This window comes from Anopheles cruzii, chromosome 3 (genome assembly GCF_943734635.1).
Source record: "Anopheles cruzii chromosome 3, idAnoCruzAS_RS32_06, whole genome shotgun sequence".
NCBI lineage: Eukaryota > Metazoa > Arthropoda > Insecta > Diptera > Culicidae > Anopheles > Anopheles cruzii.
In genome coordinates, this window is record NC_069145.1 from 76,209,394 (window position 1) to 76,237,307 (window position 27,914).

At 46.4% G+C, this 27,914-nt stretch overlaps 2 protein-coding genes across 3 annotated transcripts in view; one reads left to right on the forward strand and one right to left on the reverse strand.

Moving 5' to 3' along the window:
- The window catches only part of LOC128273805 (uncharacterized), a 34,581-nt gene extending 15,729 nt beyond the window's left edge, over window positions 1-18,852 (forward strand). The window contains exons 3-16 of the mRNA XM_053011846.1: window positions 4,072-4,431; window positions 4,496-4,638; window positions 4,705-4,879; window positions 4,963-5,297; window positions 7,921-8,013; window positions 8,099-8,231; window positions 8,323-8,410; window positions 9,720-9,782; window positions 11,539-11,619; window positions 12,301-12,402; window positions 12,732-13,079; window positions 16,265-16,508; window positions 17,794-17,954; window positions 18,040-18,852. Of these exons, the coding sequence (XP_052867806.1) occupies window positions 4,072-4,431; window positions 4,496-4,638; window positions 4,705-4,879; window positions 4,963-5,297; window positions 7,921-8,013; window positions 8,099-8,231; window positions 8,323-8,410; window positions 9,720-9,782; window positions 11,539-11,619; window positions 12,301-12,402; window positions 12,732-13,079; window positions 16,265-16,508; window positions 17,794-17,954; window positions 18,040-18,776 (3,063 nt within the window). The 3' untranslated portion in view covers window positions 18,777-18,852. The remainder of the gene's footprint in view (window positions 1-4,071; window positions 4,432-4,495; window positions 4,639-4,704; window positions 4,880-4,962; window positions 5,298-7,920; window positions 8,014-8,098; window positions 8,232-8,322; window positions 8,411-9,719; window positions 9,783-11,538; window positions 11,620-12,300; window positions 12,403-12,731; window positions 13,080-16,264; window positions 16,509-17,793; window positions 17,955-18,039) is intronic.
- A 5,039-nt stretch (window positions 18,853-23,891) lies between these two features.
- Window positions 23,892-26,992, reverse strand: LOC128273806 (prolyl endopeptidase). 2 transcript variants are annotated; one of them, XM_053011848.1, is made up of 7 exons: window positions 26,628-26,992; window positions 26,140-26,553; window positions 25,896-26,055; window positions 25,157-25,830; window positions 24,873-25,085; window positions 24,595-24,787; window positions 23,892-24,044 (listed from the first exon to the last, which is right to left on the reverse strand). In XM_053011848.1, exons 1-7 carry the CDS (start codon window positions 26,951-26,953, stop codon window positions 23,979-23,981), a joined length of 2,046 nt encoding a protein of 681 aa, XP_052867808.1. In that variant the 5' UTR covers window positions 26,954-26,992; the 3' UTR covers window positions 23,892-23,978. The 2 variants fall into 2 exon arrangements, with proteins under 2 accessions (XP_052867808.1, XP_052867807.1); XM_053011847.1 differs by having other exon boundaries at window positions 23,996-24,787.
- Between the last annotated feature and the right edge of the window lie 922 nt (window positions 26,993-27,914).

A 27,914-nucleotide genomic window follows, 5' to 3' on the forward strand; every position in this document is an offset into this window, starting at 1 on the left:
AAGACCCGCGCTAAAGCACCTTTCGAGGGCGCCTTTTTTAGGCTCAAAATTGCGGAAAATCAATCAAATATTTGTAGAGGGCAGATTGAAACATTTTCCACCGGCAAAAGGTTAAGGCTTCAACTTACGTACGATTCATTACTTACGGCAACCCGCTTCCAGCAGCCCGCTTCCGAAAACCAATTTTTCTGTCCCAAGCGGCCCCAGCGCGTTTAATCGAGGTTCTATTTTCGGTCCCTCCGCTTTTGGGGAGAGCACATCTTCTCGCTGACGAAGATGTGGGCTGCACTCTACCAGACGGAAAATAATGTTTCTTGGCCCCCGGGAGAAATTGATTGGTCGGTGGTACCGGAACGGAGTTACGTATGTTCGGGCTTCGCCGTGCGGTCGGTGAGATAATTGAAAGCAACCGAACAGAAGGTAGCCTCGAATCTCTCCGTAATCGAATGTTGGTGATCAGGGCTTAAGGACGCCAGTAGTTCTAGTGCCACCGTTTGTGTCGTTAGTTGATAGTTGGACAACGCATTACATCCCCAATCAGTGGCCAAACAAACGGTGATTTCGTGACTCAACATCATCGACTTCCCAAGTTACGGCCCGGCTAGGTGCTTCGAATGCACGGTTTAGTGTCCACAAAACTGTTTATCCCTTAGTCCCTAGTCAGTTTGTATCTCTCTTCATGGAATTTTTGATAAACCACTGTCGCATCCACAGAGAGAGCGTTGTTTTTGGATGCAACTGCATTTGCTCGGTAATTGCGTGGTCCGAAAGTTATGCGAATGGAACTGAAATTTAAATTCCCCGGACGCGCATCCCCTGTGGCAAACAATCTCCACTCGACCACTTGTTGGCGCTGCGTCGGTCCCTGCGAAGGTGGAAAGTTTCGACCTAGAGAGAAAGAGCGAGAGCTCCTACAGATCCCCAGGCTGGGACGCGCAAACGTTATGCAAAATTGATCCACGCAATGTCCGGTTGCTCCGGGCAGCATGAGTTTCCGCTACATCCGTTGCTACGCTCTGCCCCATGTCCTGTTGATCCTGTCACCGTGTGCGGAGAGAAGGGTCCTGTTGATCCACCTGATGATGTCGGCTGATTGTTGAATCGATTATTCGGTTCACCTCGAAGCCATTGTGCTTCTGGTTGCTGAACATAGAATCGCATAATGCGGGCCGTTACTTTGTTTATCGCTCTTACCCGTGCAGAGCCTTAAGCGTGACCAACCCGGGACACGTGTCTTATCAACCGTCGATTGTCGATGGACGAAGCGAACTAGATGTGACTTCCCTTTGCAGCATTAGGGCTACCGGAAAGTTCTGCCCGTTTCAATGATAACAACTTACGGCTCCGTTACACCTTTTTGCGAAGAAAAACTAATCATTGGGAGTTATAAATGAATGAATAAAGATATCACGTAGAAACCGATTGGGAGAATAAAAATCAGCAGATCCAGATCGCGTCTTTCAGGAATCGGTTTCCTTCTACAGTTTCTTTTAAATTGCGTACCGCTTAGCATTTTTGCGACATTCATCCAACACTCACATTGAAAATTCAAGAAACAGAACTTCCGGCACTCGCTTTTCAATTTATCGTCTTTTTATTCACAGCTAAGCGGTATTTTAATTCGTTCTCAAAGAACGATAAAAGTCGATGTAACTTCTACCATCGGGCGTTCTCGTAGCACGACGACGCATACTTTGTTGCAACGAAGACACACACGCGCGGTGCTCTTTTGCATTATTCAACAGCCTACTTGGACGTTTTTACTGGACGTTTACTGCAGCGAACAAATCTCCCGGGCTACTGCTATGCTGCTGAATGCTAAAGATAGCCTTCTAATTTCACCCAAGCGCTCCACAACCTGATGTAACGGGGTGGCCGCAGCATAAATTGCCTATTCATAACGCACACAATTGGCAGTGGGGGGAGGGGGCCACGGGTCCCGGTTCCCGCTCCGTTGCTCAATTAGCGTAATCTGCATTTCGATAAAGAGCAGGACGCAACGCGCACAGCGAAGGAAAGCATCCCCAAGAGCAAGAGCGTTACCCTTCTCCAGTCTTGCTCCAGACACAATGTTGATGAAAATGCGCTACGAATGTGTGCGGTTAATGAATGTAAATTTGCAGTGCAAAATAAAAGAAGACATTTTATCCCAATTTTGAGGCATCTTCGCCCGAGTTTCATAACGTGAGTGATGGAAGGCAGCATAGTCACCAGCACCGCCACCGTTTTAATGGCTTGACGAAAAAGCTCCCAGCGGCATTTGTTGTGTTATCGTAATCATTTGAAGGTACCTTTCGATTAAACATAAACATGTTTATCTATCGTTTCGTTTCCATTTTTCCTCCGCCACCCCGCTGGGTGTTATTGTTCGGCCTGAGATAATTTACATTCGCTTCCCTCGCTACCTCCTCACTATGCTTTTGTTGAGGCACAGGCATTTCCTCGGCAAACAACACTGTGACCCCCTGTGGCGAGATCGAATGAAGCAATCTGCGAACAAATTTACCAACCGTGGAACCGTCGGATCGATTCCCACCATCATCATCAGGCACGCTGTCAAGCCCACGGCATTTAGGGACCGTTTTGCAACGAGTTGCCGATGATTATAGCACCGAGCAGCAACACCCTGTGTAGTTCATTGGCTCGGCCTTTTTTTGTCGGTACCGCGTAATTCATTACGATAGTTTTTTAGCCATTGTTTCTGCTGCTTGAAAAAGGTTGTGTAAATTTCTATGACTTATATTATTTGTTCTGACAAAACAGAAACGATTACTAAAAATATGCTATGCGACTTGAGAACTCGACCGTGTGGAAAGGAACAATTAATAATGTTTGTCGAAAACGGCCGCTTGTAGAAGATCAAAGCTCAGATTATCGTCAATTTTTGAAGCACATGGCCCGATTAAAAGCACTCTCCCCGGTTGTGGACTACAAACGAAAGCGTTCTAAAATAGTCCTTCCGTGAACGCGAGGGTCGACTTTGTTGGTGGTCGTTTTGGAAAGCACCCGGGTCTGTTGTTGGGTTGTTTTTAGAACGACGAGAGTCTTTAACACGGAGTGCCCGTGCTATCAAATAAACATTATCGAGAATAGGAACATCACCTGAGCTGCTGGCCTTGGTGTAGACTGTAAGGCTGATTTTATGGACAAGCTTCACAAAGCCCCGTTCGTCATCTTCAACTAGAATCAGCTTTTTTGATCAAATTTAATCTGTTTTCACCTTCCATCGTTTCGCAGAGCCCAATTAAGCGCAATCATGTGCTATTTCACTCTTAATTGCGCTAGTCCGCTCAAGCCCAAATGGACGGGCTTACAACTGTTTCGAAACTCTTCTTCGTTTTTTTTCTGGTCCGTGTCACGGTCAGGGGGCTTAAGATAGATTAATATTTTGCACTTTACCTACCGTACGACAAATGAGTTTGTGTCCCATTGCCGCACCAGCCGCATTTTCCGCAAAACGACAAGGAGGAAACATTCGCAACAATGTTCAGATTGTTGGCCACACGTCGATTGGCGGACGAGCGGTAGGTGGGACACTCCCAGGAACACGACGGTTTGTTCTCCACCCGCTTGAAGAAGTTTTTCTTCCCGGTGGTAATGTTACAGTCGGGGAGATAAAACGTTAATCCCAGTCTTTTTTCTTGCACATCCTCCCGTGTTTGGCAAAGCCTCCACGAGGCGGTGTAACCATTGGCACCATTTAGCCGCTATTTATGCTCACAATTTGCTCTCGTGCGTTCATTCAATTTCAGTTGGGCTGTAATTTAGATTTCTTTACCGTCCGAAAGTGAGGGTCCCGGATATTTATGTGTTTTTTGTTGTCAAAACTCACACGTTTGGCTCCACCCGGTAGAAAGCGAATTACGAAACGGATTACTCCAACGTACATAACATAAAAGTGGTTCCCAAGGTGTTGAAGTAAAGGATCAGACAATGTGCAACGTTAAGATGATAAATTTATCTATTAATTGTAAATGGAAATAAAATTTTATGTAAACTTTCAAAGAAATGGTAACAGTCGAGTTTATTACTAAAGGAAATATTTTCTCTCCTTCTCTTCCGTTTCCACAGATGTCCGGCGATCAATCGCTGGCCTCGCGGCCACTCCGGCCCAAGTCGGACAAGGAGCGCAAAATCGGACACCGGCGGGTTGGCGAGGGCGGCGAGATTACGTACAAGAAGATCCAAACGACCACGATCATGGGCTCGATCCAGCTCGGCATTCAGCACACGGTGGGCAGTTTGGCGTCGAAACCGCGGCGGGACCTGCTAATGATGGACTTCTGGGAGCTGGAGACGATATCGTTCCCGCCGGAGGGCTCCAGCATGACGCCTGCCCACCACTATAGCGAGTTTAAGTTTAAAATCTACGCCCCCATTGCGTTCCGGTACTTTCGGGACCTGTTCGGCATCCAGCCAGACGATTTCATGGTACGCAACGGTTTGTTTTAGTTGCTACAAACTTCTGTACGATACTTTGCATTTGTTTTTGCAGATGTCCATGTGTTCAGCCCCGCTACGGGAACTGTCGAACCCGGGGGCGTCCGGTTCCATCTTCTACCTGACAGACGACGATGAGTTTATCATCAAAACGGTGCAACACAAGGAGGGCGAGTTCCTGCAGAAGTTGTTACCAGGGTAAGGCACAATTTAATTTCAATTTTCCATTCCGAATCTTCATTCGGCACTTCTGCTCGTCCACAGCTACTACATGAACCTAAATCAAAATCCCCGCACGTTGTTGCCGAAGTTTTTCGGCCTCTACTGCTACCAGTGCAATAGCAAAAACGTTCGATTAGTCGCCATGAACAACTTACTTCCCTCCTACGTTAAGCTGCACCTGAAGTACGATCTCAAAGGTTCCACCTACAAGCGGAAGGTAAGAGTCGGAGTCGGACGACGTTTCGGACGGAAGATAATGATGCTAATCCGGCTCTGTGTCACTTTCTCGCTCGCTCGTAGGCGAACAAAGCGGAACGATCGAAATCGTCGCCCACCTACAAGGATCTGGACTTCATGGAGCAACATCCGAACGGTCTTTTCCTGGAGGCCGAAACGTACAGTGCGCTGATCAAAACGATTCAGCGCGACTGTCGGGTGCTGGAGTCGTTCAAAATCATGGACTACTCGCTCCTGATGGGCATCCACAATCTGGACCTGGCGGTGAAGGAAAAGCAGGAGGCGGCAGCGAAGGCCCGGTCCGAAGGCGAATCCGACTACGAGGATGCACCCGAGGCCGACCAGTACATGGTGCAGGAGCGGGAAGAGCAGCGTACGACGGCCCTCAACCGAAGCAGGTAAGAAGATGCGCTCTCAAGGGTTTTCCGAAGGAAATGCAGATTGCATGCCACTTCAATCGGTTAACTGTATTGTGGATCGTGGCCAGCGGACTGTGTGTCTGTGTGTGTGTGTGTGTGTGTGTGTGTGTGTGTGTGTGTGTGGATGAGAGCTTTGGGCTGTGAATTTGCCAACCACGGTGCTTCCAGTAGCTCTTCTTCGGTTACGCGAGTCCACATCTAGAAAATGTGTTTCATGCTTTCCATTAGTTGTTCTGGTTTCGCATCGTTCCGTCTCGAACATAATGGCCACTTTTGCTGCTGTTTTTCTCGCCTTTTTGTCTCTGCTTATCGACCGATTGGGATTGCCATTTAATTTTAGCATTTATTATGTTTTTATTACACTAAATTATCTTACTTTAGTCGAAGCGCAGAGAAGATTTGGACGGATGTCATGTTGAGTTTTGTTGTTTATGCTGACGTTTGAAAAATCGATCAATACTGCACATTGGCAAGATGCACTAGAGGACCGCATGTTTCAGTTGTTTTTGTTGTAGAATGGTTTTTTTTAATTCATTTATTTAGTTCATTTCTTTTCCAACCAAACTTATGTTGCATCGATGGTTGAATAATATTTTGTTGTGTGTGTATTGTTCGCTCGTTCGCAATCGTTCTTCTCTTGTGTGCCACGAGGAAATCTGCCGTATTGCATTGCGTTCGTGCTTTGCCTCCGATGCCGCTTTTCTAACATGTACAGTAGCAGCTTTGCCAGTTTAGTCGGCCGATGCAATTAGTGTTTAATGTTGTGTTCGGTAACAATGCACCTACACTGTCAAAACCAGAAGAACAACACATCGACACCGCCCGGTCCAGCTTTGAACACAATGACCGACGCAGTAAGGCCAAACATTCACAAAGCAAAGGTTGGCGGTCAAAAGGAAATTGAATGGAATTTACATTATATATGAGAGCCAACGGAAGTATGAGGCACATATTTTTCGATTTTGTAACGCATCGTTAAAGCTACAGCATAAAGCACGCGACTTTCACTTTGATATATGATATCGTGCAGCAAAATCAGAAAGAATCGAAGCTTTGCTGGCGAGACACATTCACCGAGTCCCAAATAGCTCGAAGGATAGGCCAATTCACATCAGCGAACTGAATGAATGCCTACGAACGGAGGATATAGCGTCGTTTAGAACGAAATGAAACACATCATCGGTGCGATCCAACCACACGTTGTACATTACTCACTGAACAATCAAGTCCACCCGTTGCACTCGATGTCTTAGTTTACAGGAAGTTTTGCATCATCCATTGTTGCTGTACCATGCCCCGTTCAGTTCACACCTCAGTACCTTGAAAGTCCTGTCTGCTACCAACCTCCCGACCAGAATGTTGTACCATATTTTGCCTTACCTCGTGGTTGAAATCTCTGAGCGTTCAACAATCCATTTCTGTTAACTCTCCCCCGAGACATTCCCAAACATATGTTTGTACACCACACTGAAGGAACGTTTCAAACAGAATACGAAACCATAATATATTTTCATCTGTGTTTACCCTTATCCTCGTCCTTTTCGCTACCGAACTGTTTAGTAGCTGTTTGATATTCTTGTGTTAGATAATAGCACCCGTCACTGTCACACGAAGAACGTTCGTACACCTTAATAACGAACTAGAGGAGAAAACCACTATAAAAAAAGACGAAGCGTTTACTGACGGTGTTCCTTGTTCATTCTTACTCTTTTCCCAACTCTCCATCCTCTCGGCGGTAATGGATTTTTCTAATCGGTACAGGCACACTACCTATGGAAAGATGCTGATTAGGTATGGATCCAACAGTCGGCGTTAGCGGTTAAGGCAGATGAGAAAGGAAAAATCTGCGTGTTAAAAGGATGCGTCCGTTTAATTGATAATCGTATCGTTTGTTGTTCGTCTTACTTTAACTCGTTCTTCGAATCCAACGATAGACATCGCAACCGATGATAAGATGACAGGGTATTTACTCGGCGGTCCTCTAACTATATAAAGTTAGCGGCGGTTAAGTACATTAAGCTCTCAAGTGGAGGCGCCTGGTGATTCAACGAATGCCAAGTGGCCTCTTTCCAGTTCTGTTATTAAAATGGAGACGCCTGGTGCTTTATGTAGATCACAAATGCTGAAGGCAACACAACAACTTGTGTTTTAGCCACTAATCTTATCACCTGTATTTTTAGCTCTGTTGGTCGTAGGTAAGGTGTGTTGTAAAACTCTAGCTGCCGGCGGCACTGGCCAATGCTTTACGGTATTTGCTATGTGAAAATATTGGAAACTTTGTGCGAATCGGAAAATTACCAAACATCCTGGATACTCGATACTCGATAGGGATTACGAAATCGATATTGCGCTGCTTTAATTTTGCTAGCTTCGCTCTACACAAACAGAATGGTTTGAAAAGCTCCAAAGCTGTATTAATCAGTCGTGAGGTGTAGAAATGCCTTATAGGCATGTTCGGAAGTAACCCACTTTCATTGTGAATTGCAGCCCCTCTAGCAAGTACATTTGTGGGTTTATACCGATTTTCTATTGCGACACTATTTGTCAGCATATTGCCAGTACGATGACACTTATTGTTCTTACCCTTCCATCGTTTTCGCAGGTCTATAAACCGGCAAAGGCTTGTTGCGCATTCGACAGCAATGGAAAGCATTCAGGCCGAAAGTGAACCAATCGATGAGGAGGATGACGTTCCGTAAGTAGACCTTTTTGGGCTGTGTTTTGGTTTGTGGTGATGATTAAAATGATCGCTCGTTTCATGCACTTTTTCTGCACCGCAGTCCCGGCGGTATACCTGCGCGTAGTGAGAAAGGCGAACGGTTGTTGCTGTTTATCGGTATCATAGATATTTTGCAGTCGTACAGGTTACGGAAAAAGCTGGAACACACATGGAAAAGTATTATCCACGATGGTGTAAGTATCCACGGGAAAGCATACAGCCGCCGTATTTGACTCTGCCCCGATTAATTGATCTCTCTTACCGGTCTGCTCCGCTCTTCCACAGGATACCGTATCTGTGCATCGACCTTCTTTCTATGCACAGCGCTTTCAGGACTTTATGGCCAAAACTGTTTTCAAGAAGATTCCATCCCGTAAGTATCGTCCTGTGCTGGTGTCGGCAATTCGGAGAAGTCCCTTCTTCACACTATTTCTGAAAGGTTTGATGTGGGATTGTGTCAAGAAAAAACGCAACAAGCAGAAGCAAACAAATCGCACAAAGAATCGAGATCTTTTGTGCCATTGCCATCTACAACCCCCCAGCAACAACCATATTCTATCCACTGTTCGCCTAATAATACGCTAATATTCCTACTGTAAATTCGATCGTTGTGGCATAGATTGGCGTAAAACAATAATACTAAACATCTTCCCTTGCAAAGGCAGCAAACATAACTCTCTGTACCCGCATCTGACCATCTCTAATACACGTTTGGATGAGTGTGTCTAGCTAATTTGTGGTATAAGGATAAAGAAAAGGAAACTGTTCCTATCGGGCGCTATTTTCTCTTCCGGTGAAAGTTTGTTTCGAAAACATGTATACAATATTTTATGAGAAACATATTAGCATTACTTTCAGCGCCGACTTCCATACCTCAGCCGATAGAAACCATTCGTTGTTTAGTTCGTTTAGATACACTAACGCGCTCTGTCCCTCAAGTATTCCATGTTTATCGTGCCTTTGTCCAGTGTTGTACCGTGCCAATTCTCATCGTGTTCTCTTTTTCTCGCATTGCACCCCGGAGCCACATTGCTGGATTTGTTGCGTTCGGTGATGCGTTCTCCTCGTTTAGGACATTTGGTTGTGGGTTTTTTCCTGTTACGTGCGCGAGTTTCTGCCAATGTTTTGCTATGAGTTTGTGTAGAGCGGTTATTATTAGCTGTCCCAGAAACTAACATTACTGGAATAGATGTTCGTACATTTGCAACAACAACGAAAAAAACGACGACCATCGTCTCAGACACCATCAGCCAACATGTTCTTTCATATCTTGTGCCGAACGAAGGCACAAGTATAGCAAACATCGGGTCTACATTTCTTCTCACTGTATTCTTGTATTTTTCTCTTTCTCTTTCTCTCTTTCTCTCTTTTACTACTTTGCCGTATCTCATGCATTTATAATGCTGGGCTAAAAATGTACTCCTTCATTAAAAACTAAAATCGAACGCCAATCACCACCAACACATGTGTTGTGTATAATTCTTTGAAACCACATACATCTATCTTGTCCCACGTGATTTCTGGCGTATTGTATATGCAACGAAAAAACAACGTCATGGTTCTACTGATGATTTGCTACCAATTGAGCTGCTTTCAAAAATGTTGTATCGCACAACTGTAAAATCAAAACCAAACAAACGAAACTTGAAAACACAATTTACGCAATCTTTCACATCAACCAGTGGATCTGCCCGAAATCAAAGGCAATCATAGAAAATTTCGCACGTTGGTCACCAGCTACATAGGTAATCTAACATCATTCTCCTGTTCGTGTTATTGTTGTTGTCGTTGTCGTTATTGTTTTACAATGTTATCTATTTTCTATTTCCTGCGAACTATTTTTGCTCGTTCTCTTGCTGTTTGCCCTTTCTGTTCTTTTTCTCCGTTTTATTGCTGTACTTTCCGGTGTGATTGTAGCGGAAGGCACAGCACGTAATGTGTCTTGTTTCCGAACTCTAGGTGCTTGATGAGATTTTCGGTTTCTTTCGCTATCCTTTGCGGTGTCTCTATTGCTTGCTTATCTGTGTCGTTTCTTCTGCTTACTACTCCAGCTTTTTGTTAAGTTTTTGATGACTTGCGTGCACTATAGCTATAGCGGAACGTAAAAAAAGGGTTTGTTTTCAGTGCAAGAAACGTTAAAGTTAAAGAATATTTGCGCAATGTATCCTTCCTTCTACGCTTTGTAAATTCGTTACTTTCGGCCTGATCACACACCATTCTCATCATTCGTAACTGACACGATTTCCAATTTATTCTTTTAATTAAGTATCATTTTCAATCAGGAAAGCTATATCGTTGAATTTTAAGTTTCAACGATACCAAAGTTTTAAGTTTCAGTTAGCAGATTATTCTTATTGTGGTGCAATCCAGTTAAATATAACATCTTCCATCAGCCGTATTATCTACAATCACGGCACTCACAGTCGGTAACATTCACGCGGACACTCTCTTGTTCATCTAGCTTAGAACGATCCAGATTTAATGCCCGAAAAACTAATCTAAATCATAATCCGTTTGCCTTTTGCCGCAAAGTACGTGTGCTTTAGAACATAATCAACCAAATATGCATGCATGCTGTCCCTAACATAACCTTTTATATTTCTCTGATACCACTCTTTTATCACCAACAAAAAAGTGGGCAAATTTGCTCCCATTCTAGAGTTATGATTTCTTTTGCACTCGTTGTGCTTTTTCGATTGTTTTGCGCTGCAATTAAGCAACATTCGTGGCGCTCACCAACAACCAGCGAAAAGTGATACTTTAGCCTTTCGTGTAATGCGTTTTGTAAATTGTTTGCCATTGTTGCGCGATAAGTGGTTAGTTCCAGCGAGAAGAACACACTATGTTAGTCACAAAAACTTGCTGTACTTTACCGTTGTCTACGGAAGAAGTGTATTTTACACTAGTGTGAAACAAAACGCCTTTTTAAATAGTTTGGATTGTTTTTCTTCCACCTTCTTGCTTGAATTAGCGGCGAATGTTCTTTTTTACAGATACATATTTAGAGCATTCATAGACTTATTTTTTATTTTTGTACCGTTTGATTTTGGATATTTTTAGTAATTTGTTTGTGTTGCTTTTGGGTATTTCACTAATATTGCTATATCCCGAACCTTTACAACGGCTCTGCTTCCACGAGAGTGACCTTTTTGCCCCAAACATGGTGCGAATATTAGCAAATAGTTACGTTAACATATTGTTTCATTCTCTTTTTCTTTCTATTTTTTCTTTTTGGTTTTCTTTTATGTCCAATGAATACACAAATCTGTAAACGGTTTGCTGTTCTTCTCAACCCACCACCACCTACCACCACTGCGTTGATCCCCACTGCGGATCGCCAACCACGACCAACACCACCCTACGTCATCTCTACTCGATCCATGTGGCGGTGATCGCCGGTTTTTTGCGCTTTTTATCGCTTATGCTGGTGCTCCGATTTCGATGAAAACAAAACCATCCTGCCCTATGAACTAAATCCAAAACTAAACGTTGCTATAAAAGCGCTAAAACACTCACCATCCAAGAGAAAAAGTTTATCGAAAGCAGCCCAGAGAGCAAAGAATGAAGAAACAGATAGTCAGCGTAAGTGTTTGTATCGAGTTTAAGTTTTTCGTTCTTCACCTTTAGGGCGAAATTTATAGTTTATGTTTTCGTTTCGCTTATTGTTTTTACGTCATGTCCATTTGATCTCCCGTCGTTTCCCCAAACTGAACGTCTTTTCCTTTCTTCTACCATCCATACCTTGCTGCCTTCCGTTGTTCCTACAAAGCCATCCTTTCCGATCATTCGATCGTTTCTTGATCGTTTTGCACAAAGTAAAATCACTGCGAATTTCATGTCGACCCCTTGTACTATCTCCTTTTGGGCAATCTATTTTCCCATCGTGGTGCCCAACGCCACGATTAAGTGTTTTTTCTACCGTCTTTCTTCATTGCCATTTTTGTCCTATTGTGTGTTCACTCACTGTCTCAGTGTGCTGTGTGTGGTCACCGGATGTGTCCCCGTTGCGTGTGTTTGTACTCTACCATTTCTGTTTGACTTCCGACCTATCCTTTCATCGTTAGTAGTAAGGAAAAAAGTGTCGGTTCGAAGACGATGCCAAAACATCTGACGCCCATTTCGAGCCTCACCCTAGAGCTTCAGCCCTAAGCACTGTGCTTCACTGTGCACGTCTCAGTTTTGCGCTTTCCCATTTGCGTTGCCAAAAATACTAACTTTGACCTTTTACATATTTCCGCGACTCGTTCCTTTGGCCTTGCGCAGCCGTAGCCGGCAGTTCGCACCATCAGCACCATCACCAAAACCAGCAGTTCAACCCAACGCAGACGCATTTCAATCAGCACACCACGGGGACACCGAAATCAGGTAAATCCGGCGGCTTACTGGCGGTTCGCAGAACCATTTTGCTCTACGAATGGCGACGCCGAACCCGGACTAACACTACTACTGACTACTGCTTCATAGTAACCGATCTTCTCTCTGTTCAATCTGTCACTCGGTAGCAAGCGCTCGCTTCAACAAGTTTGACTTTCTTATCGTATTTTCCAATTTCTTTCGACTCACCCATTAACATGCTGCCTGCCCGGATGTGAATATTCGGCTGTCCTTACTACGCCACGCCGTAATAATCTTGTGTGTATGGTAACGGGTTTCTACTAACTTTGTGCGTGCGTACCGATCGCCATTACGATCAGACGTGGACACGTCCTCTAGTGTGCACACGGCGGCTACGATTACGACGACTTCCAGTAGCAACGGTGGCGGCGGCGGCGGCACCGGCCATGGTGATACCGAGGGTGGCAAGGCCAAAGCGACAGCAGCAAGTGCTGCCCCGGGTCCGGTTGGTGGTGCGACAGCCGTGACGCCCACTAACATGCCCCCGCTCAAGAAGAAAACGTCTGTCGTTAAGCAGAGCGTTCCGCCGCCGGTTCCACCGAGAGGGTCGCCTAAGTTCAACAAAGGAGCGAGTGGTGCTACAGGTCGCGCCGGTGCCGGATCACACCCGAACCAATCCAGTGGCCACCGGGGTCGTTCCAGTGCAGGTGTGTGTGTGTGTTCGAAGCAGGGGAACATTTTTCCTGCCCAGTCCGCCTGTGTGTGTTATTCGTTCATATCTCGTTAAGTAGTTTGCTGGTTTTTTTGCTCTTTATTCAACATTCTTTCCAACATGTTGTCTGCTCGATGTTACTATGTTATCTTGCGTGTTCTTTTGTTTTTATTTCGTACAACTTCCGTTGTTGTTCCGTTGTTTTCATTGCTACCAAACTTATCGTTAAAAGGAGTCTTTTTCTTGTTGTTGGAACGCATTTAAAACTTTGATCAGAGACTTTTGCACCTCATATACCCATGTGCACACATCGAATGTTTGGACTGTTTTGTTTAAATTTTTTCTTCGATGGTTTTGTTTATGGTCATTTTAGTACTTTTCGCTTGATAAAGAGTTTATTCACAATTTATGATCTTTATTATTTTCTATCAATCCCAGGCATTGGTGGCCTTGTCGTAGATACTGTCTTTTGTGTGGTTCAAGTTTCTGATTTCCTTGCGCGGTTTTGTACAGTAGAGTGTACGCCTTCGACGGCTCTAATGCTAGATAAACGGTTGCAATATGTATGGTCAACCGTAGATCGTTCAGTTAAGCTTGACGTGTTAATGTACGTCGATGTAAGGTGAACGAGATGATGAGGCCCGTTGCAAGCGATTCTAAAACTCAAAAAAGTGCTCTGGTGCTGAAAACATTTTTGTCTGAGTTGCATTCACATTTTCCGACACACGGATTCGTTTGCATTCAACTTCCGAATCTCTCGGTTCACGGCAGTGTGTAGCGATTGTTGCGCTCGTATCTGCCTTGTATGGTTTGCCTTAGTCATTCCTCCTTTGACGTTGTGAACAAACAATTCGTGCAGGTAAGAGACCACGGAGTAGCATCGAGTCAACGCACCACCACTCCACAGCAGTACTTACACCTTCCGGAGGCGTACGAAGAGCTAGTCATCCATCGACGACACTTTCGCCGGCCACTGCACTGCACTGCCCCCCGGAAAATGGTCACGACCAGGCCTATTGTGCCAGCGAGAGTCCGTCGCCGAACAAGGTGCTCAGTTGGTTGAGCAGCAACGATTTCCGGGTGTCCGAGAATGGAGATGATCTTTCGATCGACGACCCACACGAACGGCCTGACGAAGACACGACAACGGACGGGGCGGTACCGACAGAAACGGCTGCGGTTCCGAAAGTTGTGGCCTTCAAGCGCAAACCCGTAGTGATCGAAGACGACGAACGATCGCCAAACGTGGCAGATGCGATGAAAACGTTCGAACGGCTTTCCAACGCCAACGAAAGCGGATCGTCATCGGTGCAGCTAATGATACGCAACTTTGAACGCTGTTCTGCTTCTACGATCCTTCAGCAGGGGACGGTTCGTGTCGGGCGCTCGGAATCGCTGTACTCGCGTATTCCCAGTGGAGGAGCAACGGTTAATGGTCGCTTTGCTCGGTCGGTTCCGTTTACGATACCGATCATCCGCGAGACGCTCGTCGAGGATGAGAACAACAACTGCCCTCAGGACGACGACCCCCACCTGATACAACCACATTTCGTCCCGATGGCGGACCAGCTCGAGCGGAAGGTGGTCGATCCAGTGGAGGACGACCGGGTGGTGCTGGCGAAAATGAAGAATCTCGTCAAAGCGCGACGTGAACAGTTTCTGAGCTGCACCTCGTCACCAGCATCGACGCTCGAACGACCCATCTTCCGCAAAGCGATACCGAACGGCAAGCCACCGAACACGGCCGTGTCCGGAGAGCACCGTCCTCGCGATCCACCTTCGCCGGCCCTTCTTCCGCCTCGCGATCCAGACGAAATCCAGCGTAAAATCGAACAAATCGAGGCGGAAATTCGTGCCAACGAGGCACGGATCAGTGGAATGCCTTCGCCGCAGAAGCAACGGCCTCGGCAGGACGTGCAAAGGGCCAGCTCAATGAAGGTTACGATCGAAACTGCACAAAACACCACAACAAGAGCGCCAGCAGCACCGATCGGCCGCACGGCTTTAAGGCAGCGTCCCACAAGGAACGAGAGCTTCCTTGCCCGCTTGCAACCGAAAACCCAGCGCATTGCCAATGGTCCAGCGGACGATGACAGCACCGGCGGTAGTGGGTTGGCAGCAGAGGAGAAAGCTTCCATTCTCCTGCGACAGATCGGGCTGCCGCTGGACGAAAACCATAATCTCGAGAGCTACCTCGAGCAGTTCAGTCTGGAGGGCGAATTCGTTTGAGAGCGCACGGACAACGCAACACCGGATATTGTTTCCTCCCATTAGTAGCCCCCCTTTTGCTTGGCCCGTTGCTCACACACACACACACACACGTCCGCGCGTATTCTTTCCACTGTCCGATCCTCTCCAACTTCGTTTCCAACTTATTATTCGCCAAACCGCTAGAGCGCGCCTCGGCTGACGATCGGCTGACGGTCACTTGCGGCTTGTTCGCCTTTTCGCCTCCCGTTGAAGTGTGTTCGCTTGCGAATGTGGACTTTTGCAGGTTTTCGGTTCACCTAGAATACCCTTGTTCCGTTGTTTTTGCTGGATTCTTCGTTTGTTTCTTCCACTTTTTGGGTTTTGTTTTCCGAACACTGTAGTTTGACTGTCCTTTTCAGCAAAGGGTTGTGTTTTCCTTATTGTTTCCAACTACTCTACTGTCTTCTGGGTTTCCTGCCTATCGCTAATGTCTATTTAATTCGCCTTTTTGTGATTGTACCGTACCGAAGCCGTGGTTAGTTTTAATTTACACTTGAGTGCTAGTCTTTGAAAGTGGGGTGTTATCATTTTTAAGCCAAACCATAAACCTACGTGCACAGCAGTATGGTATGCGGCCTCTAACAGGCATCCACACCCTGGTTTCCATTTTTCTTCTTGTTTGTTTAGTTTTGTATTTTATTGTATATAGTTTAACAATACTAAAAATGGAGGACTTTTCGTAGAACACTGTGCAGATATTTGGCCTCACAATGCAGATTACTATTTGTGTGCTACTATTTTCCTTAACACTCTTCGCAGACACTGGCAATGGCCGTGTCCGTTCGTAGTCCGTCAGCGGTCGGCTTAGTTTGGGTTGATTGATTTTTGACACATCACCACATTTCTCTCTGGTTAAAGAAAGACCGAAAGAGAGAGCATCAAAGAGACAATACAGGAAACTTAGACGCTTCGTATTTCGTATCTGGCTAGGCACATCTCCTTCCTGTTCTTCCACTCCTCCTCCTGCTTTTGACGACATCTCCGAGCACGGTAGCAGTAGCCATCGGCACTCGTCGGACGACAAAACGGGCAGCAGCAGCGGAATCGGAAGTGGTGTCAGCGGCGGCGGCGGCGGCGGCGGTGGTCACGGCGATGGTGGCGGCGGAGGTGGCGGTTCCGTCGATCGGCGGAGCACATCCTGTCGCAGCGACAACTACAAAGAAGACTCAATAAGGTACGTGTCCCGTGAGCTCTCAAATTTTCCCGTGGGGCGAAAGGGGGCCCTACGAGCGCCTTTGTCACCTGGTGATCGCGGTTACTTCTCTTTTTTGTTTATCATATACCTCTGTTTTTCACTTTGTTTCGGGTCTTTTAAAACGTTTTTATTTTCAACCTTCCTCCGGACGTCTCTGCTCTACGAATGAAAGTGCTGTGTGATTCATTTTTTTTTTGGGTCTTCGTGTTGCAGATTACATTCTATTTATTTGGGGGAAATCTCGTTGCAACAATTTTTTCGGCCATTCGCGTATTGATTTGCTTAAATTGCATGCATTTTGCCTCGTTTTTATAAATTCGGTGTTGTGAAGGAAGGCCCAAACCGTGAAACTACTGTCAGTCCAGGGGAAAACTGAACATCTCAAAGCTTTGCGAACGTTTTGCATGATTCGGCCCGGAAGCAAAAATTTAAACACTCGTCAATTTCGTTATGCTTGCATGTTGTTCAAAACTGTTCCAAATTTGCATCTTCCCGTTTCTGTGTTCTGTGTGCTGAAATGACTAATCTTGTGAACTAACTATCAACTTATCTCATCCAATGTTCCGTCCATTCTTAACTCGAAGTGATGTTAGCAATACACCCTGAATAATTGCATTACGTAACGATCATTTTATCGTACAGTTTAACTATAATTATACAGGCAAAAGAACATACTTTGCTAATAAGCCAGCTCATGTTCAGCAGTGGTTACAAATTTCAATATTGTTTACTTAGCGATTGCTTTTGGATTGCTGAACTTAGACTGGTCACGGCTGTTTACAGCAGTTACTTTCGACGTTCACAAACGGCCACTACTGTTTTGTAATATTAAGAAATTGTATGCAATTTAGAGCTTGTATTGCTAACATCAAATACATTCGATCGTTTCTTTAAACGCTTTCTTCTCGCGAATGAACTTCCAGTTTTTGACGGAATGTTGCTCGGTTCTTTTTATTAAATGTTTACACACCGATGTGTTTCCGTATTTATCGTTTTTTTCTTATTCTTTTCTCTTTCTATATCATCTGCTCGATGCTCGAATCGTATATCCCTCTACACTCTCACCCTTGTCTGATGGTTGCTGGCTGCCGTGAACGTATGCTGCTGAAATCACTGAATTGAATTCTCAAAAACCACTTGCACACCACTCACCCGTGAATGTGAATGCTACTGGAAATGCCAATCTTATTCGCCATCATTATCGGTTTATCATCCTTTCACAATGAACCCAAACCGCGCCGATCGCAATCCGAAACCACTACAGTATATCAGAAATAAGATTAGAAAGTCATTTAGCAGTCGAATCATCATCCAATAGCAATTACGGCTCTAGGGGAGCCCTAGCGTCGGTCGAAGGGTCGACACCAACATGGACTGAAGGAACGCCCAGCTTTACGGACTCGAGCTCGAGTGGTGATATTGGAAGTAAGTACCGGGCGTGATTGCTGCTGACGATCGGTGGGTTTTAAATGTACCGTGCTTCTCTTTCGCTCGCCGTGGTCCACGGCAGCATTCTCAGGCCATTCGTCACCGATGTCGGACCGGGATCGCCACAAGCCGACGGTCGAGAAGGCGCTGAACTCGCTCACCTCGGAAATGGTAAGCTTTTCCAAGTTCCACCAGCTTCATCATCACCATCACCAGTACTACTCCTCCTCCACCTCATCGGTGTCGTCCGCTTCGGGGCAATTCCGGCGACATCCGCACCATCAGCAGCAGCAGCAGCAGCTGCAACAGCATCAGCAACTCCACAAGCAGGTTATCTATGTGAAGAACAGTAGCTGTTCCAGCATAGACCAATCGGTACACCTGCTGGGCGGTGGAGGTGGCGGTGCTAGTGGTGGCGGTCTGTACGGTGACGGGGCCGCGGCTGGCAGTAGCAGTGGCCGCAGTAGCCCCCTCATGATCATGCACCACCACCGGACGTCGACGACGAAGGTTAGCGAAAGCGTTTCCTCGTTGAACTCGCCGGCGGTGGATGGTGGGGCCGATTCTGCCAATGCTCCTCCTGTTGCGGCGACCGTCACTGGCCCGCTGACAGCCTTTTCGTCTTCCCCGTCCTCCCCCGTTACCGGAAACCAACGTAACCATCAGCAACAGAGGAGCGAGTGCGTCGGCGAAGGGGATGACGAGCACAACGGGGGCACCGCCAGCCACTCCTCGTCCGGCCGTGGCAGTCAGGGCAGTAGCAACGGCTCGCTAACCGAAACCGACCGTAACGCGCTGCACGCCACCGCACAAGATTAGAGGAAATGAGGTTCCGAGTTTTTTTTCTTTATTTTGTTTCCTCCAAAAGACCTCATTGCTAGACAAGTGAGGAATCTCCGCGATTAGAGAGGATCCCTTTAAATCCTCCACATATTTTGCTAAACACTGTTTTTGTGGGGATATCTGTCGCTTGCGCCTATTGTACATAATTGAACATTGTGATCTAGTTTATATATTTATTTTTCACTGTCCGGTCCGGAAGCGTGTCGCTCGCTTTTGTCCTGTTCCAACCGATAGCTGTTAAGGGTGATCGACGGAAAACGTAGAGGACGCAACAGTTGGTGTGCAAGATAGGAGACGAAATCAAGTAACTTCTTGCATTGTGACTTTTCCGTCATTTAGGTTATACGATTTTAGCATTTTTTCAATTTCTACCCTATGGGAACGGCTTTAATGTGAGGTTTAATAGGATTCAGATTTCGAATTCAGTGAAGTTGGGCGAACACGCGGAAGCGAAGGGAGTTAACTAGCTCGAAAGAACAGTTAGGGATGGTTAAACTGGATAGAAGCAATAAGACAGACTCAAGCTTCACTAACTGAGCTCGAAGCCGCGCCCTTTTCGGGCGGGAGGTGGTTGTGGGAGCCACGGTTGCGTTCCTACATGTGACACTCACCCAATGGTGCGACGCCTGCGGAACAGTTGAGGGCAGTAAAAAGGAACCTCTAACAAGGGAAGCTTTTTACGTACGTTCTCTTAGGCTCTGTGACAGGAATATTTCATTAGTGTACTCAAACTGGCAAGTGATCACAGCGATAATAATAATGCGCATAGGACCATTTTGAATGATTATAAATAGTTTCTAAAGGATAAGCTTTTCTGTTCGTTTTTGGTTTTTGGGCACATCGGCGCATTAATGACAAGATCTGACGTTGCCGTGCCTGGTATGAGATTCTTACGGATAACTTCATTACAAGTACGTTGTAATAACGTACGCTAGACATACGTGCGCACCGTTACAGCTAGGTGTGTGAGAGTGGGTGTTGTTACAGCTTTCAAACTAGGATTTAACGGTTTATAGAAGCCCTACCGAAGCCAAAATATGATGGCTAATACTACTCTAATTCACACGATAATACCAATGTTGCATGCGTTTAGTGGCATTTGCGCTACGAAACGAATGAAATAGGAACAGGGTGCCCGGGTGGACATAAAGTTGGCGTAGGATGTCCTACGAAGCTGGTTCTCTGTTTGTTTTTTCGCAGCGTTATTATTTATTACTCTTACTTAAGAAAAAACATATTATTATTAGCCTAGTTACATGGAAATGATCACGATTATAATTTTGTTGACCTCGATCGAGCATTATATTATTTAAAATAAACAAATTCTATCTTGAATCGATATGGCATTGGAACCTCAGCTTGCATTCCGTGCGACCGACCAGTCGATGGCCTGCAGGAAGAGAATGTGTCAAAATTAGGGAGATTCGTGCACGATTAATTGGTGCAACGTGTAAGTTGTGTTTTCGTTTAATTTGTTTCATTTACCTGTGCTAGCTTTCAAAATCGTTTCCTTTCGGCTCTCCGAACATACACCCCACGGAAGGGACCTTACCCAGCCCGTAACGTTGTAAATACACTGCACACCGAGTTGTTTGTTATAGAGATCAAAGAAATACGACATCTTTTCCTTCCCCTTTTGGCTACCTTCACTCACTAACACAAACCGTAATCGCCGCTAAAACGCATTGTAAATGAATCACTTGTTTCTTTATCTTCTCGTTCTCTTCTTGTCGCGCTCGCTCACCATTTCATCACATCTCGCCTAACCAACGCCAACAACCGAAACCAAAATCATCGCAACCCGTAAAACTAACCGCTTTCTGGTGTCTGGTTCTGCCTGGGGGCAACTTGCAACATATTTCGTTTCCTTACCTCTGGACCGGTGCGGACAACATCCTTTTCATGCTACTGCTGATGATGCTGCTGCAATGTACTACTACTAATACTACTACTGCTACCACTGTGTGTTAATGTATGCTTGCGCCCGCCGCTGCTGCCACTGGGCGCCACACGTTCATAACACGTTTCGCTGTAGGAAAATTTACGCTATCAAGTAGATTACGATTACAACTAATCAGCACGTATCGGACCCGTATCTGCCATAGAGTCGAGCGTTGCCCTTAAAGAGGGGCTATTTAAGTTAACGGAGTGACATCAAATGACGCAATGAATTGTGAAGAGTTTACGCACCCGAGCTGTAAATATGTATGTAACCCGAACGAGCCCGCTCGATCCCGCTGAAACATGAACGAATCGCCGCAGGTCCGCGACCGCGGCAGGAGTGAAGATATTTACAAAACAGATGACTAAGTTGCGCCGTTCTCTACCCCTTTATCCTGAAGGCATAACCACAAACACATATTACTGTAGTGATCGATGTTGAATTGTTGAACAATTCATACGCAATCTTAGAGCCGACGTGTTCTGGCTTACGTGCTTCCATTTCCGTTTGCGCGTTATACTCGCAGGAGTAGCGGGCCTCCTGACCCAGACGGCGACCTTACAACCTACGGTGGCAATGCATAATACTACTACACACTACTCGTGTAATCAATCATATATAGCTGTTCGATCATTATACATGAACAAACCAAAAAAAAAGACTCACGCAAACGTACATATAAAACTGTTAGTTTTCACCTTCACTATAAAGGTATACTAAAACCGCGACAGCGAACTGGTGCAAAGGACACTGTGAAATGGAAGGCCGAGGGTAGCGAAACGGCAAAATAGCCCGAGAGTATGAAAGAAAGGAAAGAATGTACACATATTTAACCACATAGGCCTACGACCACACTTCTGCATATTAGCCCGAAGCGAAACGACACACAAACACAATATTTAACCACATGGTTCGGTACATATTTAACGGTAACTTTAAACAAAATTCTAAACTTTCCCTCAATCTCGAAAGCAATCTCTGTTCGGACGGCAACTTAATCACTGTTTGCGTCCGTTATGATATCGCAGTTTGCCTCGTTGTTGTCTCTACCGTAAAGACCGCTACGAGACTACGGTCGGGAGGCGGTGGTCGTGAATATGTTACTGTTAACTGTTCTTCTAAAACTGCTTCTTATGGGTTCGTTGTGTCAAGGTTCCGTTTCATTGCCGGAGAGCATCATGATCGATTAGCACAGACGGCGGACTCATTTTGTTTCTGCTTTTTCCGTACTTCCACCAGCGCTACATTTTAGTAGTGCGTTAAGCCGTGTGTGAGACCTAGCAAAGATAGAGGCAGAGAGAGTGGAAGGACACAATATATGGCAGAGGGATTGTGCAAAATCAAAAACAAAAACCGAAACCGATAGAGGAACAAGAACGAAACGAATCGGCCCGCTAATGTCGATTGTCGAAACAATAAGTACTTTTAAGGGAAACCAGTTGTATAGTAGAAGTAACGAAGATAAATATTAACGTTGATGAAAATCACACCCCAACCAACCACTGGGATTAAAGCATATAGAAGTCTCACGAGCAAATTCACGTCTATCTGAGCGCACCCGCATCACGACGAGTGTATATATCATAGTGTGGCGATTATCGGACAAACACAAAAAGTGCATCACGGCCCGCGACGGTGCACGAATCAATCTCATCAATAATACACCACGACGGTTTTGCTGTAGTTACCCGTATTATATACTGTATACATATAAATGTTATTGAACACACGTTGAAAGGATCTCGGATCCTGCCCGGGGTCGAATCTCGGGCGAAGGTAGTTAAACCAAAGGCGAAACAAACGAATCGAAATTAAAATAACAAATAATAATTCACTACAAACCAATATGAGGGGAGATGGGAGAATCTCACGCGGTTATACAAGGTACGCTCTCGCGATCAATTGCTCACAAAATGGACGCAGGCGACTATTGTTGACTGAAAACGGACTTTGGCGACTGGTCGTTACCGTGCTGCGATCGTTTCCAACCTTAGTTGAGGTTAGTGCTGGAAGAAAAAGGTGGTCTAATAACTGATCGGGCGATCAGATTCCGATTCCATCCGTTTGTTGTGTTAGGTTCATTCTCGTTTTCGCTCATATTTTCTTGACAGAAATAATCAAATTCATAATGGCTCACAAACTCACCCGGAAACCTCTTTTGTGCGTCACAATGAGTCTACAATGTTGAACTATTCAAAACATTATTTGCGTTGCTTGGTTGAAACGTACAATCGACTGGAGAGAGTAGGGAAAGATCATGGCTATAGATAGATAGTGAAACAAACGTATAGAAATAAATTAGATATTCCGGTAAACGATAACCGAACAGAGAAGAACATCAGGAAGTGTAAAAGTGATATGAGTGCGACGGAGCCAAAAGAGTCTAGTGTTATGAACGATGATTTTTTGCCTCAAACCAATGACAACAAGAAGATACGTATAATAATGATTTCTCTTCATTTTATTACTTTTACACTCTCAAGGGCGCAAAGCGAAACTAAACGTTCAAGTCCTTTGAAATGATCACATCAATACAACAATAGTGTAAGGGTCGCTGGGCGCTGGGAACCAATCACCAACGTTCCGAAGAGCACCCACTGACAACATAAGGCCAACAATCCAACCCTCCGAAAGAATGGCCTCCGTTACCGGTGGCATGTTTGAACCTCTGTACGATCAACTCCGACGACTGAGCTCGGAAAACAGCTCGGACAGAAGAGGCAACAGCAGGAATAGAAAGACACAAACACGTTGAAAGAGGTTAAAAACCCTTGTGGGCACGTGGTCGACGGTACAACAGTAAGACGAAATAGTAATAATATTATAATTTACAATAATATACACAACAAAACACAGCATCTCATATATCTCGAACTGAAGGCCACAATCGGAATCGCTGATGGAGAAGAAGGTATAATAAAGAATTTCAAAGACGATCAAAACATCAAACGAAAAACGTGTTGGTAAAAAGACTTGGTAAGGCGTAGGCGGTGAATGATTGTTCGAGTTTCGTCGTGGGTTTTATCTTTGTTACCTATAATATCTGTTTATTGTTTAACGTTATGGCTCGTACGGGTTGGTTTGGTACACATCGTTACAGTTATCTTCACTCCCTGCCCTGTGCACCCTGCGCTTGCTAACCTACTATCTAGTATCAGTCATTGTTTGTCTGCAGTACAATTTATCACCCTCTCCGCTGATAAATATTTCCGTCTTTTTTTGCATTTTTTCTTTCATTACAGACATACCTCTAGACACAAATGCGCACACACGGCGAAACGATAACTGTTCTTCGGTCTTCCCTGCCGTTGCTGTTCGGTATTTATTAACCGGTGATAAAGTGGACCCCTTTTATTTGCTTCCTTTCTTGCCCCAAGAGAAGTTAGAATCCAATATCCATTGTCGGATGTTTTAAACAAGGGAAAACTATAACCGAAACCGAGACATGGAAAGAAATCGTTTTATCTTGCTTGCCATTCGGTTACAAATACTTTGAAACACAACTTTATTTGAAATTGCCATAAACTCAGGAGATGTATGCCATAGAACTGTGGTGGCCTTCAAGCACATTCTTCATTCTGCACTGTAAGCAGCCTTCCCCTATTCGCAATGCCAAAAAAGCCGAAATACCGAACCCTACGGCCGCGTTCAGAAGGTTAGCTTCAGTCCGAGCGTCTTGTACATGAACGTTAGAATGTCGGTCGCTTCTTCTATTTTCTTCGCCGTCGGTTTGCCCATGCCGTGGCCGGCTTTACTGTACACGCGCAGCAGCAGTGGGTTCCGCTGGTGTTCGCATCCGTTGATGGCGTGGTGTAGTGCGGCCACAAACTTGAGCGAATGCAGCGGGCTAACGCGATCGTCGTGATCGGCCGTCAGCACAAGCGTGGCCGGGTACTGCTCCTTCTCGGACGTTGGCCGCCGTACGTTGTGCAGCGGCGAGTAGCGGAGCAGATTCTCAAAGTGTTCCTTCTCGTCCATATCGCCGAAATCCGAGACCCAAGCGCGACCGATCGTAAACTTGTGGAACCGTAGCATATCCAACACACTGCAAAAAGGGAGCACCACCGGTTAGATAATGTTAACGACCCCCCGCCCATTGGTGGAAGGAGCTGGTAGGCCAATTTACTTACCCGACTTGCGCTATGGCAGCACCGAACAGATCCGGCCGCTGGTTGATGCACGCACCCACCAGCAAACCTCCGTTCGAGCCTCCTTGAATGGCAATCTTTTCGTGGCGCGTGTAGCCATGCTCCACCAGATACTGGGCGGCGTGCTGGAAGTCGTCGAACACGTTCTGCTTCTTCAGCAATCGCCCGGCATTGTGCCACCGCTCACCGTACTCTCTGGAAGCAAGCAAAGCACGGAACGTTGGGATGATCCGCCCACCAACAGAGTCCGCGGCCACGACACTTACCCTCCACCGCGAATGTTCGGGTAGGCCAGAATGCCATCGAACGAGTCGATAAACACCAGCCCGGTAATGCTGAACGATGGCTGCACGCAAATGTTGAACCCACCGTACCCGTACAGCAGGCACGGTTTGTGTTTCTTGCTCCGTTCCCGCTCCTTGCGCTGCACAATAAACATTGGCACCTTCTCGCCGTCCTTGCTGTGGTAAAAGATCTGCTCCACCGTGTACTGACTGTTGTCAAAGTCTTCGATCTTCACCTCGCGGAAGATGGTCGGGTCGACCGGAGTGCCGGCATCTTGGCCGGCGGCCGTGGCGAAATCGTAGTGATAGATAATGCCAGGCGTAAGGAACGATACGAAGTGGTAGAAAATTTCCGAATACTTTTTCTTCCCACTGAACCCGACCACCGTGCCGATGTCGAGCGGAAACTTGGACACGAAGCTCCCGTCGGCCAGACTGTGCACCTGGAGCATCGACTTTACGTCGTCGATGTAACCGAGCACGATGCGATCCTTGTTCACGCACGTCGTCCAGTCCAGCACGTTCTTCGGATGTTCGGCGACCAGCGTCTTCCAGTTGTCCAGGGCCGGTTCGTCAAAGTCAATGTTGACGATGCGATAGTTCGGGGCGCCCTTGTTCGTGCGGAATGAAAAGATACTGTCCTCGTTCGTGACGTACTGGAAAGGGAAAGCTCTGGGTTTACTAGATACGGTCTGGGGCGTTGCGCCCTTTTCGAACCTACATCGTAATCGCTATCGAATTCCGTGACCACCTTCACAAAGTCGAGCTTCGACGACAGGTTGCCCGCCTTTTCCAAGTTCGCAAAGTACAGCAGCATGTCCTTGCAGCCCTTCATAATGAACAGCAACAGGTACTTGCCACAATCCGAAACTTCCGGCATTCTGAATGGATGATGAAAAAACCACCAACGAGTGGCACGAATGAAGAACGGAAGCTTCGAATCGAACGGGGACATTTAAACTCACAATCGCCAGGACGGTTCCTCCGGAAACTCCGCAATCAAAACGTCCTTGTCCTGGGAGTCACCGACACGGTGGTAGTACAGCTTCTGGTTCTCGTTCGCCGCCGTTTCCGAACCGTCCGCCTTCCCATCGACGACCGGGTAGCGCGCGTAGAAGAACCCTTTATTGTCCTTTGTCCACGAAGCCGTCACAAACTTGGTGTGCTCGATGGTTTCCGGAAAATCTTCGCCCGTCTCCACGTTGCGTATCTTGAGCTTCGTCCAATCCGAACCACTTTGGCTCAACCCGTACGCATACAGCCGCCCATCGTCGGAGAACCGCGAACCGACCAGTGCGATCGTACCATCGGTCGAGAGGGTGTTCGGGTCCAGAAACACTTTCGGTTCCCCGTTCAGCGTATCCTGGATGTAGAGGACACTAGGAGGCGAAAGGGCGAACAATGGGAAGTATTATTAAGCCTCAGAAGCTTCAGCACACACACACACACTTACTCCTGATTCTGCAGGCCGGTGTTCATGAAGAAAAAGTACTTGTTGCCGTGCTTGAACGGGCACGAGTACTTCGGATAGTTCCAGCGCTTTCGCAGCTTCTCGTTCAGCTTCTTCCACTCCGGGCAGGTGTCGAGGAAGGGTTTCGATATTTCATTCTGCCGCTCCACGTACTCGCGGGTTTCCTCCGCGTCCGGATCCTCCAGCCAGCGGTATGGGTCGGCAATCTTGACGCCATGGAACTCTTCCACCACCGAGCCGTCCCTGCGCGCCTCGGGATACTGCGGTACCGCTTTGCCACCGTCGGCTGCTGCTGCTGCTTCCGGCATCGCAAGACGGCTGTACTTTGTTCGACGAAGCACGCTACGGATAGGGACTGGGGGGACAAGGAAACGAAGTTGAAAGAAGCAACGCAAAAACCTCAGTCCGGCGGCGGACCACTTTTAGCTTCGCTTGCCAGCTGAGCGCGCACGGAACAAAACGGAGGAGGAAAGTGCCGCACACACAAACAAACACCGGCGCAACCCAGAGACCCACTTTTTCGCGTTACGTGTGCCAATAGGCGAGGAGTAACCTCTGCCCACCTGTCTGGCGACTTGTTTCACTTTCGCTTACCGCTGCTACGGGCAGAAGCCGCTCGGTGAGATTGCTTGAAAAGAATCCTACCGCTACGCGCGATCAGTGGCCCTAGCATAAACCTGCCCGCTACCGTACCGAGTTGTTCGGATTTCCCACAATTGTTGACTAGAATCGGGGGGCGCGCGTACGGACTCTGGAGCCTCACCAAGCCTTTGGTTATGGGAAGGAACCGGCGATTGTTGCGTCTGTATGTTGCTCTTGTACTATCGCACACCGCAACCGGATTGATTTACGACGGAGCGAGCAGGTAATTAACCTTTTGAATAACAACAACTTCAAACCATACGCCAAGAAAACGATTGTTTGCTCTGGGCCGCCCGAATTTGACTAAGTTTATCAAAATGAGATTGCGAGTTTCTCGCTCGAAGGACAGCGCGACGTTTGTCACGCACACACACGCACAAAGGCGTGTGACAGTTCGGGCAGCGGTTTTTTTGACGCACATTACGTGGTGAGTTTAGGAAGTGGTGAGTTCGGAAGTGCTGCAGCTAATAAAAGAAAACTGACGAAGAGAGTGTAATAGATACTTTAGTTTGTTTGAAGTTTGAAAAGCGCACATTTTTACCGCAAGTTTTCCAATAGAAAAATTAAATTACACACTAATGTAATTGCCGCCGCCGAACCACCTTGTGCTTGGGGTGTTGAGTTTAC